General features: G+C 48.5%; 1 protein-coding gene across 1 annotated transcript in view; it reads right to left on the reverse strand.

Moving 5' to 3' along the window:
• The window catches only part of MAP2K3 (mitogen-activated protein kinase kinase 3), a 52,123-nt gene extending 34,473 nt beyond the window's left edge, over nt 1-17,650 (reverse strand). The window contains exon 1 of the mRNA XM_054041439.1: nt 17,482-17,650. Coding sequence (XP_053897414.1) covers nt 17,482-17,497 — 16 coding nt within the window. The 5' untranslated portion in view covers nt 17,498-17,650. The remainder of the gene's footprint in view (nt 1-17,481) is intronic.
• Nucleotides 17,651-18,917: the final 1,267 nt, after the last annotated feature.

An 18,917-nucleotide genomic window follows, 5' to 3' on the forward strand; every position in this document is an offset into this window, starting at 1 on the left:
TATGCACTTTGCGCACAGACTGGAAGGCAGCTACCGTTTCCTCTGTACATATGCAACACTGATGCCCCCTAGGGTCTGAGCGTGCCCTATGCAAAGGACATCCAACAATCCATGTGTCACAGTCGAAGTCTCATGTGCTCTGGCAAGCTGCACCTGCACCTCAATCCCACCGCAAGGCCCATGGATTCGGCTGCACGCTGGTGTGGCGGACTAGAAGTTCTGCAGCAGCTCTATTTATATGCAGGCTTTCAAATGAATCCAATATGAAAATACAGTCACCTCTGGGTTAGTTATTTGGATATTAAAATCAATGCTATGCCGTGCCCACATTGCCGGTTTTCAATACAACAGATCACTGTACTGACGATACCTGACTGCAACGCAGGGGCTGGAAGTCAGGGGAAACCTGGGGACTTTGGCAGATGTAGCTGGAGCTTTGGGGACCTGGAAGCAGCACCGGATTTGTGGGAGAAGCACATCAGCTGCTGCTCCCGCTGAATGTGACCAGCAGCAAAGTAGTTCACAATATTGACATTTAAATTGCCCGCTTCAGGTCTCAGAGTTAATCCCCCCCATCAAGATTCATGGAGCAGATAACACCTGTCTGAGCTACTGGTTTGGTCCATCTGCACTTCCAGGTAGACACCACTGCACTGGCTACAGTCTCACGGTGTTCAGGTTACCTGCACAACCACAAGCGCTGGGAAAAAGAGGTTGCGGTTTTGTTTGTTTTTTAAATGCAAGACGAGATTCTCAAGCACAGGGCTGGTTCTGCAGCTGCAGGGCTACGGCCTACACATGGCTGTGATCATACCACTAGGATCAGACCTCCAGAGCGGTGAGGAAGCTTCTCATTTATAATGAAGACGGATCACCCCTCTAGGAGGAGGTGAAATGAGGAACCGCTAGCTGGTGTTTGTACAATGCCTTAAATATGCAACATTGCTATATACGTGCTAAGAATGTGCAACAACGGCTCAGATGAACGCTCAATAAGATGACCAGATAATGTCTCAGGTGCACCAAGGCTCAAGGCAGAGGGCCAAGCACAGCTCGCGGCGCGACCGGCCCCGCAACACACAGGACAGCCACGCACATCCGCATCCTCAGCTCTTTCGATGACTCCTTCCATCAACGCCCTTTTTCCGTGGCCGGATTTTCAAGTTAGTTCTCTGTCCTTGAGAGGAAGGCACTCGCAGGAGATCCCTTTCCCAAAGAGCCTGCTCAGAGCAGCAGCGTTGGCCACGCTTCCTCCCACAAACAGAAGTGCTCTGACTCAGACTCAAGCGGACGTCGGTGACCGCTCTACAGCGGCACACAGCACTAAACCACCTGCCTACCTCTCCTATTCATACGGCTCCCCATCCAGCGGGGCACAGTCTCCCTGCTTGAAGCTTGCACATAGACCTAGTTAAGCAACTTCCTATGCAGACCCATCCATGGGTAAGCGTGCCCCCTTGCTGAAGCGGCTGACTCCAGAACCCACCCCTCAGCGCCGTAGTGCAAGGTCTAGTCAGGCAATACAGAGCCCCAGCTGGTAGACTCGTTATCCTCAGGCAACCTCTAGTCTGCACACTTGCTCCAAACAGCTAACCCTAAAGAGTAAAAGATTCTCAGAATTATGAGACTTGGGACCGAAAGACAGGCTCCACTGACCCAGCTGCGTGCACACTTGGGGGGGAGGGAGGCAGAAAGGGGGCTGGCATGCAGCCACAAGACAAAGATCTGGAAAGCAATCCCAGCCCAAATGCGTCTTAATTGTTAAGCGAAGGCAAGCGAGACTAAGAGAAAAGCAAGTTCTATGCATCCTCTCTCTCCCTGCCTCGCACCTCGCTCCAAGACCAGAAAAGTACATAAGCACAGAGGTGCTTGCCATGGAAAGCCCGAAAAGCCATTAGCTCATTTATATCTTGAATCCTTCCAGAGAGGGATTTTCATCTTTGCTGCAAGTTTAAAGCTGACTGGACACCTGCTGTAGCAAATGGAGCTGGGTGAAAAATAAGCAAACTTTTCCCATCTGCAGCTGTGTTCCCTGAACACAGGTCAGAGGCATCGTGAAAACAAACACAGGTGTTCTGTCTGGCCCAGAGACCACAGTCAGGCCCTTCTTCAGAAAAAGCAATTTCTAGTCTAAGAATAAGGCAGGCAGCTGCGTGGAGCATTTAGAGGGAAGTTTCCCCCTCTGGGGTCATAACTGTGGCGTCACTGGGCTCTGTGGTTATTGCTTCTCAGCACTCCAGCTCAAACATACAGTTTACACGTCTTGGTTTGTTTATCTAACCGCTGGCTTTGCAAACGCCCCTTGGGATCCGTGAGTCCAGCTCACTCTCACAGGCATATGGGTCCCGCAGTAAAAGAAAGCTTGTCAGAAGCAACAAGTATATTTGTGCATGAAACTCCAAAGCTTCAAGGAGGTGTCACTTATACGATCAGTTGTCTGATTCTGTTCTCACTAAGGCAACTTTCTCCAACCAGGAGAGGCTGAGAAGAAACACAAGCTGGACAGAGCTCACCACAAGTGAAAGTCTTTTAGTTAACAGTGGTACAGAGATTTTTTCCGGCTTCCAGTGACGATCTACCAAACGAATCGCTGCTACTTTTATTTGGACATAACCCCAAGTTAAGTACATCTTCAGAGGAGAAACTATATTCATTTGCACCTGGCTGCATCATCATTTCAGTCCAGGGGGAGGCTTTGATTATATATTATAGAGTAAAAGAAATCAAACTGGGATGCTAAACTGACAGTCCACTGAAGACGACAGACCAATGCAGCATTACATTTCTCTTTAATTTATAACGGACAATAACTTGTATAACTCCCTCCTCATTTAGACTAGTAGTTCTAGCTCCTCCATTCCCACAGCAAACCAACCGTGACTAAATTTCCTGTCCCCATTATATTCCAATTAGCTTTAAGCACAGATACTTTAATAGGCTCTGTCAAGTCTCGTACACTAAGCTCTATTTGGCTCTATGCATAATGGAGAAAAAAAGAGTTAGTTTTAATTCCTGCTTAGCCTCCAAGTTCCCCACAAACCTTTCAAGAAGGATTTCTCTATCCCCTATCAGCTGGGTGCAGTCGGAGTTTGGAGGATTCCCATATCATTGAGGAGATAGTGGGGATGCAGGAAAAAAAAAAAGCTTTGGGGACCTGGAAACAGCACCAAAATAATCTGTTGTTTTGGTCCAGGTCTCCATAAGCAGCCACTGACCTTCACCTTAGGATATCGGCATCTTGATTCTCACATGCACAGCTCTGCATTCAACAACTGCCAGGTTACGTAGGGTTACCATATTTTGTGCCTCCAAATGGAGGACACTCCCCGGGGCCCCGCCCCCCAGCCCCGCCCCCAACTCCGCCCCCTCCGAAAGTCTCCGCCCCCTCCCCTGCTTCCCACGAACATTTAATTCGCGGGAAGCCTGAAGCAGGTAAGGGGGGCGGGGGGAGGAGGCGCGGCCCAGGCTGGTCCCCCCGTGGCTCCAGCCTGGGTCGGCTCGGGCCCTGGGGTGCCGGCCCCGACCGACCACCTCCCGGTTCCCAGCCCCGCAGGCCCGGCGCACCCCCCGGCTCACTCCCCGGCTCCCCGACGCGCTCCCCGGCTCCGGCTCCCCGACCCCGGCGCGCTCCCCGGCTCCGGCTCCCCGACCCCGGCGCGCTCCCCGGCTCCCCGACCCGGGCTCCCGGCCCGGCGCACCCCCCGACCCCGGCCCGGCTCCCCGACCCGGCCCCGCGGGCCCGGCTCCCGGCCCGGACCCCAGCCCCGCGCCCAGCCCGGCCCGGCACCATGCCCCCGGCCCCGGACAAAGAGGCCCCGGCCGAGCCTCCCGATTTTCCCGGACATGTCCTCAATTCAGCAAGGTACTTAGACACGGGCTTGACTTTAAGGACAGCAGTAGTCTCATCAAAGTCAATGGCGCTGCTCACGTGCTTGAAGGTGGACACATGCTTCAGTTCCTTGGTGAATCAGGGTCTAAGTGCATGTCAGTGAAAAGATACGTCAGCCCTCAAACAGCACATTTCCAAATGCCAACATCACAGCCTGCGCTGCAGAGCCAGGTCACGCTAGGTTATCCTAAATAGGGGAAGAGGACAGACAGCAACGCAATTCACTGTGTCAGTGTCATGATTTTCTGCACCTATCGCTTCCGTCTCTCAAATCAATTTATTTTAATTGCACAGAGAGTTTCCCAGAAAGTGAAGTGAAAATAAGCTATAAGCTTTGCAGGTGTTTTTGTGTAAAATCCCATCGAAACAGCTATCACTCTGCTCTGTGGAAATACCTTTTGCCAGGCAGACAGACTAGTCCCAACATGTCAGCTCATATCCTGGGTCAAGGTCTAGCAGGCTGTGAGTCAACACAGCTTTCTCGGCTGCAGCCTACAACCACTGGGAAGCCCTAGGCAGTCCCTACATGAGGCATTCTTTAAAAAAGCCTCCCTTATGAAGGAAGCCCAGAATTAGCAGTGCCACGGGGGGCCATTCTGCAGGGAGGAATGTGAAAGTGGAGTAGAATGGAATGTACAGAAGTCAAAGTTTTAAAGATTAAAAGGGAAAAACATGTTGGCTTTCTTCCATGCAATTGTTACAGGCAGAGCTCACTGAGGGGAAGCCACGTGTAAAATCCCAAGTGGGAAAACCCGCAATTACTGCACAAGAAACTCCTTGTGAAGCCAAAACTCAAGTGCAAACTTTCCTAGCGACTTGGGCTCCATATACAAAAAAGGAGTCAGATGCACATGACAACTGCCTGGTTGCAGTGGGACAACCAGTGCGAGAAGGAATGTGGTGGGTGTCTAAATGAGGAATGTGTTGAGGCCAATAAAGTTTGGATTCATACAAAATTCACTTACAACTTTCTCCTACAGTAGAACCTCAGTTACGAACCCCTCGGGAATGGAGATTGTTCCTAACTCTGAACAAAACGTTATGGTTGTTCTTGCAAAAGTTTACAACTGAACATTGACTCAATACAACTTTGAAACTTTACTATGCAGAAGAAGAATGCTGCTTTTCCTTTATTTTTCAGTAGTTTACATTTAACAGTACTGCACTGGATTTGCCTTTTTTTTGATCTCTGCTGCTGCCTGATTGTGTACTTCTCGTTCCAAATGAGGTGTGTGGTTGACTGGTCAGTTTGTAATTCTGGTGTTCGTAACACTGCGGTTCTACTGTACGTATATTAAGATACCTTCTGCCATAACATCTTTATTCTCAAATCATCTGCCCACGTTTACAACTACTGACCCAAGACTTCAGATGCTCACAGAAGGCAGTGGCTGAGATCTATTTAGTATGTGTAGGGCCCTACCAAATTCACGGTCAGAGGATTTTTAAAATTGTAAGTGTCATGATTTAAACCTGACATTTCATGGTGCTGTGATTGTAGGGGTCCTGACCCAAAAAGGAGTTTGGGGCGGTCACAAGGTTATTGTAAGGGGGGTTGTGGTATTGCTGCCCTTACTTCTGTGCTGCTACCGGCAGCAGCGCTGCCTTCAGAGCTGGGCAGCTGGAGAGCGGCAGCTGCTGGCCGGGAGCCCAGCTCTGAAGGCAGAGCCACCGCCAGCAGCAGCGCAGAAATAAGGATGGCGTGGGATGGTATTGCCACCCTTACTTCTGCACTGCTGCCTGCAGACCTGGGCCCTCAGTCAGGAGCCACTGCTCTCCGGGGCCGCCCAGCTCTGAAGGCCGCAGCACAGTAATAAAGGTGGCATGGTATGGGATTGCCACCCTTACTTCTACGCTGCTGCTGGCAGGACGCTGCCTTCAGAGCTGGGTGCCCGGCTAACAGCCACCACTCTCCAGCCACCCAGCTCTGAATGCAGCACAGAAGTAAGGGTGGCAATACCGTAACCCCCCTAAAATAACCTTGTGACCCCCCTGCAACCTCCTTTTGGGTTAGGCCCTCCAATTTCAGAAATGCTGGTCTCGCCCGTGAAATTTGTATAGGACTGGGTAAAAGCATACAAAAGACCAGATTTCACATTCCGTGATGCATTTTTCATGGCCGTGAATTTGGTAGGGCCCTAAATATGTGATAGAAGCACCAATTGGGAAAGGGCCTGATTTTACTGCAACATGAGGGCAAAGAGACCAGTGCTATGCCTGGCCCTCAGTGGAACACCCTAGGCATTGACTTGGCAGTTCCAGTTCTCTCAGATCTCAAGTTGCCCCTCTCCACCACGCAGCATGTTGAGAGGTAAGCGGCAAACTTGCTCAAAGCCGGCTGTAGCATTCTACACCTCAATAATGCTGGAGACCATCAACCAGTGAGAAAAGGTAATAAAGAGTTAATGAAGGGAACGTGCAGGCCAGAGACCGGTAATCTCCCTTAATGGAGCACAGTATACTCGAGTAATTAAAACCTAAGTAATTAAAACACAGGGAGAGGTCATCAACCAGAATAGCAGCATGGCCCCAAGCTTTAAGAAATCCAAACCCTGCCAGAGAGATCAAGCTAAACTCCAACAGAGGCTGTTACAGTCAGGCCTGCACAGATCCCATTCACAGCACCGCCACCCACACACACAACTCATCCCCACAGCTTGCATCCTCTTTTATACTGTTGCTTTATTTGGTTTCTGTGAACACTGAGCTTGTCAACCAATAGGGAAGGGAGTCAACAGGAAGTGCAGGAAGGACAGCCTGCTGACAGGGTCTGATTTAAACAGGCAATGCTGGGTAGAAATGGTGGGCCAACTTTACTTCTAGCAAGGCCAGGGAGACCTAGTATGCTAGCCAATACACTTGGACATGTTAAAAAACAGTGTCATTAAGATGCAACTTTTGCTACTGGAAATGATTTTCTGGATGCAGTCAAACGGCTGTATTTGTGCCATCTGAGGCAGGGTGGAGGAGGCAGCACTCACAGCTATGCATTTCTAGGACACCTTACAAAGGATCTCAAAGGGTTTCAAATATTAGTTGAGCACTAGGTAGACAAGGGATTTTATAATGACCACTTCACCCACTGCTGCAATGCAATTTGCAACAGCACTACAGGACAGGAACTGACCGCCACCACAGCCTGGAGGGGGAATTTAATTAGCCAGACTGTGCTTTTTCAAGAGACTGTGGGGTTAGCATATTGGTCTCTTGCGGAAAGAATCACGTCATCTTTAGTAGTAAGTAGTAAGAAACACTTTCGTTGCCTTTCATCACAGCTCCCTGCAGAAGCACAGGATACTAGGGCAGTGGTATCGTAACGGCTCAGAAGAAATGCCCTTGATCAACACCATCTCCTGCTTGGATCCCCGCAGGTCTCCCATCCGAGTACTGCCCGAGTCTGAGCCTGCTCCGCTCGCAAGATCGGAAAACCACTATGGCTGCAGGGAAGAAACCTAGCTCCAAAAGACAAAGGAGCCACTTAACCAAAGGGAAGAGTTCCTCTTCAATGACAGAAGAATCACACTAGCTTTAAGACCGCAGAGAAACCCTGCATGGCAAGATGTGGACGGTAAGAGCAGATACCTACTTGACTGCACTAAGGTATGCAGACAGCCGAATGCCTGCTTAGGGGACATACGGGTGTTCTGTTCTTGAACAATTACGATCAGCAGACACAGCAAGGGAGCCCAGAGCGCATCCCTGACAGGCAGTTGCACCTGTTGCAGAATCTGCCGAAATGCATTTTCTTGACCCATGCAGGAAAACTGCTTTTTCAGCCGTCCCCATTAAGTCCGTAGGAAGACTGTGTTTATACACATGCATCAGGAAGGGATATTTATCAGGCCAGCTAGTCCAGACCCGCAGATATTTCCCAGACAACCCCAAGCTGACTCACGCAATTACCTGACCCAGCACATTTATGGTTTGTCAAACGTATTACGACCACCTGCCAGCTCTTGCAGCAGAACATTTCCCCCTTATCACATCAGCTCCCCGGCCTTTGGTTCGTACGTTGAATTGCCATTCTGCATTATATTTACTAATCACACAAGGCCCTGACCACCTTTATAATAAACTTCAGAGACTTCCATCTGGACCAGAAGAGCCCCCAGATGTGCTACTCTGGGCTGGTCTACACAGGTTTTTTGGTGCAGAAGTAGAGCTAGTTAAAGCAGTACAATCAATGAGTGGGGATTGCAATTATACCAGTAAATAAGTGCTTATACTGGCATAGCTTATTCATGAATTGACTGGACTACAAGCACCTTTCCCTCGGGATAGCTATGCCCACACTAGGGGATTGAACTGCCTTAGCTTTATCACCATTAAAAAAAAGATCACCTCCTTACCCAAAATATGTTCAAATCAGTATGAACAGAGTGTGTAGACCAGGGCTCAGTATAATCACACACAGCATTTTATCCGCTCCCATCTTAGCGCCCATGGAAAGGAAGCTATAGGCAAAATCTTACAAATTCACACAAGGCCCTGACCTTACAAATTCACTCCTCTACCCCAAGACTAAGATACCACGATGCTGTTGGATCCCAATGGGGAAATACAATATTTGTAGCTCAATTCCCAGTCTTAAGAGACCTTCACCTGCCTGCCACTCACGCAGTGTCCACCTCCCCCAAAAATAAAGGAGCAGTAGCGTTTACCTGATGCTTTACCCAAATCTAGTGTCCTGGACTCAATATCCACCTGTCCCCCCACCCCGATCAGATATTCATCCTCATGATCTGCTGGTACCAAAAAGAGCTCCTGAAAAATCAAAAGTTGCGTTACTGTTTTTATATCCCTGGAAGGTGCCAAAAACCTCAAAGTCAACGTGACGAACAAGAGTACATTAGCCTTGTATACAAAAAGGACATGCATCACCAGTTGCCTTAACCTCTCTCTACTCCTGGCAGCTCCTTGGGCAAGGAGAGCCATGGCATTGCTGGAAACATACAACTGTGACATCGCACTCCTGGAACCAGCAGCTGGTCTCAGTTCTGGCAGAGACTGGTGCCAAACCACAGCCTATGGTTAGCCACCTCTTCTGGGAAATTACTTGTATTGTGCACTGTGGAGGTTTACTACTTTCCAGCATTAGAATTTTTTTGGGGGGGATGAGGTAGCTTTGTGGTAAGTTTTGTTTCCTCCCCATCCTGCCTTCCGTTGGTCTACACTAGACTTTTTTAAATCTGGAGTGAACATGATTGTAAAATACATCCAATTAACTGGCAAACTTGTTAAAGCTTTAAGATATGTGGCCCGGAACAAATATTTAGGGAGCGTCTACACACTAACCTCTACAAAAGGTGTTATCAAGGCACACGATTAATTAAAAGGCCTAGTGTACATGAACCCTTGGAGGGAAGGAGGGAGGTTATAGTGCGTCTAATTAATTCAGTTATTTTATGCACCCCACATCATCTTGTTTCACTCTGGAAGTTTCTACAGAGCAGGCACCAACTGGGCAATCATCTTTATGCTGTACATCATCGACAGTTTTTCTTCTCCTTATTTCCTTGGAGGTGGAGCCATGACGCCATCCCATAAGGGGGGGTGGGAGGGAGAGCGGGACAAGTGGTGTCATTTTCTCCCCAGTCTGCTGCTGCCATACCCCAGAGTAGAGACAGCACAAACCAGACAACTCCTTGAGTCTGCAGTGTTTAATTTTGGAGGTGGAAGGAATGTTTTGGATTAAGATAATTTCAAAAAGAGTCTAAACTCCATCACTGAATTCTATTAGACAGGTAAGACGGTTCCAGTGGTTAGGTCACTAACATAGGACATGGGAGACTCAGGTTCATGTTTCTGCTCCGCCACAGACTTCCTGTGTGACCTTGGGCAAGTCACTTAGCCTCAGTTTCCCACCTGTAAAAATAGGGAAAATAGCACTTCCATACCTCATGGGGTGTTGTAAGGATAAATATTGAGACCTACTGATGAAGTGCTATATAAGAGAGACCTAGCTATTATTACCTGGAATCTTTAAAATCAAGATCAGGTGTCTATGTGATATGCCCTAGTTCAACCACAAGCCACTGGGCTTGATGCAGGAATTCCAGCCTGGGCAATGCAGGAGGGGAGACCAGGTGATCTTGTGCCTTAAAACCTATGAATCAAAAATGTTTTCATATTTCTCATTTAGAAAGCGTTGTGAAGGCAGCCGCATGCAAAGCGGCGAGATTGTACTGAATGTTTGCCTTTCTCAAGGGCTTCAAAGGGATGTGTTTTGACATGTAGTATGACTGCACTGTTTTAGGGCACGTCTTCACTTCTGCGGTTTTTACCATGGGTGCTATCCTGAGGTAAAAAACCACAGTGAAGACACAGTACAAGGTCAGCACTATACCCCTGCCTGGGGTTGACCTGGGTGAGTTTACCTTGAGGAAAAAGTAACATGCCTGGTCTTTCCTGTCTTTGCTCATGCACGCTAGTTACTCTGAGGTAAAAAATACGTTTTTAGCAGTGAAGACCAGGCCTTCATGTCTAGCATGCTCCGGATGCAAAGGAAGACAGTGATGGGGAGGAAGGGGAGCTGTTTTCTGACCTGACATGGTGGGAAGAGAATAGGAGTATCTAATGGTCAGCATAACAGATTCCTTCCCCAGGGATGGCACCTTGATGCAATTGGAAGGCTCGTGCATTCCAATCACCCTGAGAGCTCTGCTGGCAGGAGTTTTTAACTCCTGGAAGGACCACCCAAGCCAGACAAGAAGCAGGCCACTGGTCCTCCAGAGTGGGGTTGAACGACAGGCCAACAACCTGGCCTCCTTAAAAAAAAAAAAAAAAAAAGGTTCCACTCTAGAGACACAAGGCAGCCATTCCAGTAAACAGCATGATGGACAGGGACAGCACAGCCCTGTTCATGCCCTAAACAACGTCTAAAGGCACTGGAAGGATTCAGAGCCAAACAGATGCTTAAGACAGTCTTCTTACCTTCACTTGTATCACAGTCAAAATCCCGGGCTACGTTTGGCCCTTAGGAATATTAAGCAGAATCCAGCCAGCAAAACAGAACATCAACACGCGATTAGAAATACAGGGATGTCTAAGCAAAATATTTTACTGGCTACAAAGGAGTTCTTCCTGTCTGTGAAATGGCAGTTGACACAGAGCAACAGAGTTTCTTCAGGAGGAGTGCAGAGAGAGCTTCTCTATGCCTTAGAATTGTTAAATGAATAACATATACACTACATTAAAATACAATCACACTGAACATTGGGAATGCTCCTGCTTTTTGCAGGTTCAGAACTAAAATTCCCCGTTGTGCCTCCATACTAAAGCATTCACTATATACAAGGCGACCCACTGCAAAACCTGGACCGAGCCTCCAATATGAATGCCTTATTTTTTGCCTGACCTTTATTTGAACGCAACTGGGTGTTATCAGGTGCAATAACTGTAGGAACAGTATGGACTGCACATGACAGCTCAGGAATCTAAGTCCACTGAATTGCATAACCATTTAACCAAGCTGCATTCCACATGGAAGACAGTGAATAATCCACCCAAAGGGTGCAGTGCCTAAAAACGCAGGCTGGACTAGTCAATGCTAATTCACACTATTTAGTTACCCACACCTGAGCAGAGCATATTGCCAGGAAAGCAGCAGTTCATTCACAGATGATTTTTCTGTATCTCCTGAAATGCAGCTGCCCTTTAATAAAAGTCTAGTTTCAATTCAAGCCCCACTGCAAAGAAAAATTTGACACACCTTTTTTTTTTTTATTAACCCTCTCTTTTAAAAATCTAATTTTGCAGCCACAATAACCGCAGTCCACACAGAGGGCCATTGCTCCAGGAAAGACAGATCCAGCAGTTCACATAAGTGTACATGAAAAGGGAAGTAAAAGCAGATGGGTTTGAAAAGCAGAGGCTCTCAAGCATGACATCTGACATTTCTCAGTCATTCATTCCTTCCTGTCTCAGAGGAGAATCTCAGACCACAAGAGAAGAATGTGCTTTTGCTACCTTGTTACTGGTGCTACAGAAACTCCCCCAAGCGCAGTTCTCATACGGATTCTCTTCCAGATGTCCTAGTTGCATTTCTCCTCATTTCAATGCTGTAACTTTCTACCTACCTTATTGGGGGAAAGCTACCAGGACCTTTGTTTCTCAGGACACATAAAAACACCTTTTTTGCATCCCTCTCCACCTGCCTCCCCCTCCCACCCCCCGTTTTAGAACCCAAATGTCCCCTTAATTCTTTTAATTAAAGCATCTGTTTTTCAGAACAAAGAACAGCATGGACTTCAAAAACAAAGCACAGTAAAAAGCAAGCCACATTCTGAGTCTCTTATCTGTGACAGCATCCCACTTAAATCTATGGAAGGGTGAATTATACACAATTGCAAAGCTGAAGGCATAGTTACACTTTATATATAGTCCATGCAAGGTGTTTATGCTGGACAGACAGAGCCTCCCACCCATCATCATTCCATTCACAAGTGTTACATGCAGCAGTTCGAAATTACACAGCATCTAAAGAAACTGCAGAGGTCGAAGACAATGCTAGGAGTAAACAGAAATGACTGTCTAATTTTGAAAGCTGCAATGGGATATTTGTAGCTCTTCCATTTGAGAGTTACAGAGAAACGGTCCCTGTTTCATATCCTGATCAGATTAAGACCAAGAAACAGAAGCAATAGATAAGAGGAAGCTGACTCTGCCAGACTCCACGCAACAAGTTTCCCCAAACAGAAGCGAACGCTGGAAATTCAACCTACACAAGAGGACGGCCACAGTGATCTAATGCCGCGATGGTCAACGAAAGGCAGTCTATGCAGTCTAATCAAACTAAGCCTTTCTTGCAGAGCAAACAACAGGCGAGCAGTGCTCACCCACCAATAAGTTCCTGTCCTGAAGGGCTTATGTTTCCAAGGTACAAAGCAAGTCAGAGGAGAACAGAATGGTGGTGTGCAGTCACGGTAGCTGATCACTCATGGGATGGGAGTACAGCAGTGGTTCTCAAACTGTGGGTCGCAACCCTGTTTTAATGGGGGTCAGAAGGGTTGTCTTAAAAACTTGCTGGGGCCCAGGGCCAAAGCTGAAGCCTGATCCCCATCGCCCAGGGCCGATGCTGAAGCCCGAGGGTCTGCCCCCCCCATCCGGGGCAGTGGGGTTCAGGCTTTGATTCCCCCTCCTGGGGCCATGTAGTAATTTTTGTTGTCAGAAGGGGGTCGCCGTACAATGAAGTTTGAGAACCCCAGGAGTTGAGGTTTCTAGAGGAAGCAGTTGCTTGGTCAAATAACTGGGCGGCTGATCCGAACATAGATCGCAGCATAAGAGGAGACAAAGGAAGCAGACCAGGAAAATGCTCAGGTCAGACAAAGGGTGGTAAATGATATGGACAGAGATGGAGTTATCAATCTCAGGCCAATATGAGAACCAGGTAATCAGTATACTTGAATGGACTCAAAAATGTAACTATACACACTAGAAAGCAACAGGTCATGCATGTGTTAGATGACGCAGAAGGGCTCCCAGAAGGACATTAGCAGCAGTTGTATTTCAGGCAGGCCCTAGCTCTTCTCAAAAGACTAGAAAGGTCAATCCGTTCAGCCAGCAGCTTTGAAATGCAGATAATTTTAAAATACCCGTTTTCCCCCAAGCAAGTATGGGCATGTTCTGAAGGAAGCATATTCCCTGCACTCACTATCTGCCTACAGGCAAAGAACCTTGCAACTAAGTGCATGATTCCTTGCAAATCCTTCTCCTGTATTGGGCTCATGCCCTGGTCTCATCCAGCTTCTCAGCAGAGCACCGACTCTCAGCACCATCGTCAGACAGAAAAGCTGCTAAGGAAAGAGAGAGGCTCACCTCTCCTTTCCATCGGGCCCACTCACTATTGCCTCTTTAAGCAGCATAGCTGACCTCCTTCCATCCAGGAAACTAGTTCTAGCATATGTTCCCTTGCATATGAGTCAGCAGCTCCATTCAGAACCATTATATCGCTGCTGATTCATACCACAGTTACACAGCAAACAGGAAACTCAAGTTCACATTCCCCCTGTTTCAGACACAATCATTTCAAACAAAGTCATATTTACGTGTTGTTCATCCACTCACATGAGCCCTGATTTCAAGTTTCCTGTGTATCATCCTGGGACAAGAAAAGTCCCCCAAAAATCTAAATCCAGTTTATTCCAGTGACAAACGAGAAGCAGTAATTAAATCTCATGCATTCCTTTCCTGCCTTCATCCTGCTGGCCATCACTAATCACAGATCTGGAGTGATCTGCCCCCTCTTAATCAGAATTATCAGGAATCATTTTTCCTCTCCACCTCACCCCTTTCCTTTCCTCCTCAACCCACCCCAATGTAATTTCTTCTTATGTCAGCTGCCTAGTTTAGGATTGTAAATACCTCAGGGCAGAGAGCTTGTCTTCTTACTCATTGGTAAGGCACAAGGCATACCACTGGACCTATACAAATAATAACGTCCATGACACATGCTCACGTTTGTTAGCTGCACATAACAAGGACACATGGGAAAATCTGGCAAGACCTGACAGACATGCACTCGTCAAGTCAGGCTGTGTCATAACTCAGAATCAATGTCAGATACAGCGAAAGATCAAACACAGCTCTGCTCAAAAGCCAGGAGCACTAGAGGGACAGATGTTGCATGTAAAGGAAATACACAGGAATTTTATCTCACACTATTGAAGTTACATCACAGGCTACTGCTCTGTACCTGCACCACTCTCAGACACAGAAATTTACATTCGCAGGACACTGCAAAGTTTACTAAGCTGCAACAGTGATTTTCTTTTAAAAACAAAAACAAAAAAAAAAAACAGTTGCTATCATCTTTCCCAGGGGTCGGCAACGTTTGGCACGCGGCTCGCCAGGGTAAGCACCCTGGCTCGCCCGCGCCACTTCACGCCGCCCCCATTGGCCCGGGATGGCAAACTGCGGCCAGTGGGGGCCGCGATTGGCCGAACCTGCCATGTCAGCAGGTAAATAAACCGGCCCGGCCCGCCAGGGTGCTTACCCTGGCGAGCCGCGTGCCAAACGTTGCCGACCCCTGATCTTTCCCATAGCTCTATTTAAGTAATACAGTCATGAAGTCCCAAGAAACACAATTTTATTGCACTTTTGCCTATGCTGTTCTTCGAGTGGACATTTCCTCCAGAATTTGCAACTAAAATCTTTGGGATTGAATGGTAAACTGGCCTGACCCCCCGTTTTATTTTTCTAAAAAGTACAAAATACACAGAAATAATGATTTTGCATCATGACAATGACGCAGGTCATTACTCAGATTGCAGATGAAAATGCTGACCCAGCTTGGCTACAAACTGACATCAGAATGAAAGAAAGTGATAACAACTGGTGTGTGTGCACTGCAATACAAACCCTAACTTTTGACATACCAGCGGGCACTTAAAACTAATATTTTGTTGTTTTTATTTCTCATACTGTCTCTAGGAGACATTTATTCAGCTGAGCAGACTGACTGTTTAACCAGCAGGTTTAGTTACTGTATTTTAGTCTAACGTTTCCAATGAAAGCCAGTCAGTCTTGCTCAGTTTTAGACTGTAACAAACGCAACACCTCAACAAAGGACACACACAGTACACTGCCCCGTTGATCCACCTATGGAAATCACTCGTCTGTTTATTCAGCCACAAACTTACTGCAGTAATTGAGCCAAAGTAGTAACGTAGTGCAGTAAAACCAAAGCACTGAGGCTTGTAATCAGCGTATTTCTCTCTATGAGCAACTTTAATCATATGCAGCTTTCTAACATCTTAGGCCACAATCCTGCAAACACTTGTGTGTGTGCACATAGTCCCATTGACTACTATGGAACTACTCACCTGCTTCAAGTTAAGCATCTATGTACCTCACAGCAAGATCAAGGCCTTAGATTGTAAATTCCTTGGAACAGGGAACCAGTCTTTCATATTTGTTTATATAGAACCAAAATCCTGCTAGGCTCTTTACAAACAACTTGAATACAGGAGAAGATTCTAGTCTACATAACTGAGGTAAAGTAAAAGAGACACAACTATTGCTACCTATTAATTTCTGGCGGTAGAGCAAGTATGCAGATAACAGGTAATTTACACATGAAAGATTAGGCAACAGTCAGGTATCTTCCCAGTTTATGTAACTCTACTCAAGTAATATACAGTCCATATTTCAATGCTTGAGTCAGGACTGAGGAATATGCTTGTAAAGGTTTTTTGTCTCTCTCGCTACACCCAGAAAGAGACCAATGCAAAGCCCTCCATCTGAATGCTCTGACACCATATTCAACACTTTTGAAGCCCAGAGCTTCAGTAATGCCATAGCTCCTTCTCCAACCACCACTTCCAGACCCCTGGCTTTCAAACAGCGTCCAAGTTGGAATAGTAGTGGGGAAACATTTAGTCTGATCCAACTGGAATTATATGGGTTCGTAGAGTTTGTTCCGATGTTGGACTCTCAGGCCGTCAAGCCTTTGCAGTGGCGCAGGAACTGACCAAATGGCGAACGATCGCTACGGCCGACTGGCTAAGCGTTGAAGAAGAAGAACTGGAATTGCAGAGATTTCACTCACTGTGACCAGGCTACAACTCTGGTTGTTAATACCACAAATGTTTCCCCAAGTGGCATCCCCATCCATGAGCAAACAACACCAACACTACTGTGAATCCACCTTGCATTAAAGGTCTCTTATTACGGTGGGTTCCTGTAAATCAGATTAGCAATATCAAGACACATGCAAATCTGATCTTGTCCATGAACCAACCCTGTCCCACCCACCCTCTTTCTTTGATTTGTGGCTGCTCCTGTTGCGTTAATGCCATCCTTCACATACCCAGCAACAGACAGGCAGCCCCTTCCCAGTCTCAGCCAATCTCAGCCCTGGATAGAGAGTCTCCCGCAGCAGCATTCCACCTGTAGGTAGCAGATACTCTTCCCCAGCTATACTGGAGGATGGGAGGGGAAAATAACTAGTGAGGTGAAACGTCAAAACATGCACCTGCCACCAGGTGCAAGTGGTTGCCTGGCCAGCCACCGTGCTGACAGAGCACACAGCAAAATCTGCCCCACTGGCTGGAGAATTGTAGTCAGTCAAGGAGCTCGGGAGTAGAGTCAATCTAAACTCTAGGTAGTTACAGGGGAGAAGAATGAGGAGGTGGGCAGAAGATTTTAGGCGAACCAGGCGCACCCTGTAACCGAGGAGGAGAACCAGAGAGCATGCTGGCAGGACAACTCTGCAGTGGATGCAGATGGGGCAGTGGGAGAGACAGAATATACCCAGCTCGGGATGTTGGCTAGAGCTATAGAACCAGCAAGGAGGACCCCCGCCTGTAACCCAGCATGGCAGGGGCACCTCCAGGCGCACTAGGGGGACCCCCAGCCCGTAACCCGAAGGGGGAGCACCCCGCATGGAGGGCAAAGGGACCCCGTAACTTGGAGGAGGCACCCCCAGCGCGGCGGGGTCCCCGGGGAGCGCATTGGGGGGACCCCCCGCTCCGTAGCCCAGAAGCGGAGCACCGCGCAGGGGGGGGACCCCGTTGCCCGGAGGGGGGACCCCCCCCAGCCCGTAGCCCAGCGAGGAGGCTGCAGCTGGGGTGAAACCCCCCGATCTTTCCTACCTCTTGGGAGGGACATGGCTGGTCTCGGCGCTGGGGCGGCGGCGCGGGCCGGGCGCTGGGCTGAGCGGAGCTAGGCGCTGGCGGAGGCCGGGGGCGCTGCGCGGGATCGGAGCATGTCCCCGGGCGGCACGAGCCCGGCTGGCGTAAGGCGAGATACTGAGCCCCGGGCTGGCGAGCCGCGCAGCTGGGCCGAGCGCAGCCAGCCACGCCCCCACCGCCGGAACTCTATCGCCATTGGGTCTCGGAGGAAGGGGCGTGGCCATACCAGAGTAGCCACGCCCTCCTGTCCCACAAGGCGCTGACCTCCAGCCTAGATGCTGAGATTTGGGGGAGAGGGGGAAATTCCACCCCTCCCCCCGGACAATGACCCACTTCCTGACCCAGGATAGTCACTCGTTCCCCTTAGGGAGGCTGGTCCGCTGGGGCGAAATCCGCGATGGCCACAAAATGTGGCCGCGTCACATTAACCCATAGCCGCCCTGTGGCAAGAGTGGCCACGTTCCATTCAAAATGTGGCCCAGGACAAGTCAAAACATCGCCGGCCTGTCCGATTATTACACACGGTGCCATGTTGCAGCAAAATGTGACTGCACCAGGTTCAAAAAGTGCTGGGCCCATCACGTCCCAAACGCAGCGACATCTTGGCAAAACGCTGCCACCGAGCATCAAAACGTAGCCGCGATGAGGCAAAACATGGCTGAATCTTGTGAAAACGCAGACACCGTGCAGCAAAACATCACATTGCAACAAAGCATCCCTGCATTTCATCATCAGAGTGTCATCGTATTGCTTTCCAAATGTTGCTCCGTTGCATCAAGCTGAATCACGTGGCAGTGAGATGTCATCAAATTCCATGGAACTGTCATTGCTACACCACAAATCATCACAACACAGTGACACTCCACAAACCGCCTCTGAAATATGCAGGACACCAGATTTCAGGGCAGATGCCAGTTTAGGCTTTCAGGCCGATACTTTTACCTCAAGGAGTGTTGCTGGAAGAAGACAAGTTACCAGCCACAGGAAGTCTGGTATTTTCTCACTCCCGTTGCTGCTTTCTCTCCCTGATGAATCCCAATCCCACGGCCTCCCTCTCTGCTCTAAAGCCCCTCCATCACTCCTTATGCTGCTGCCTTCCCTCCCCCGTCAATCCCACCATCTCCTTCCTTTCCCCAGCCTGAAAGAGTCTCTAGGATATCATGTGCCTCTCCTTCCTCTTGTATTTGACTCTGCCACCCTTCTCCAGAGCCTGCAATTCCCTAACGGTTTGTAGTCCCTCCACACACTGCTGCCTTCTCTCATCCTGCTCCTACTGTCTCCTTCTCAAGATTCTGGCATCATGTACGGATTCAATGATCGTCCCCCATACATAGCTATGTCGTGTTTACGCTCCATGATTTTAAGGCAGAGGTGGGCAAACTGCGGCCCGTGGACCA

Source organism: Malaclemys terrapin, chromosome 10, assembly GCF_027887155.1.
Source record: "Malaclemys terrapin pileata isolate rMalTer1 chromosome 10, rMalTer1.hap1, whole genome shotgun sequence".
In the NCBI taxonomy this organism is placed as follows: domain Eukaryota; kingdom Metazoa; phylum Chordata; order Testudines; family Emydidae; genus Malaclemys; species Malaclemys terrapin.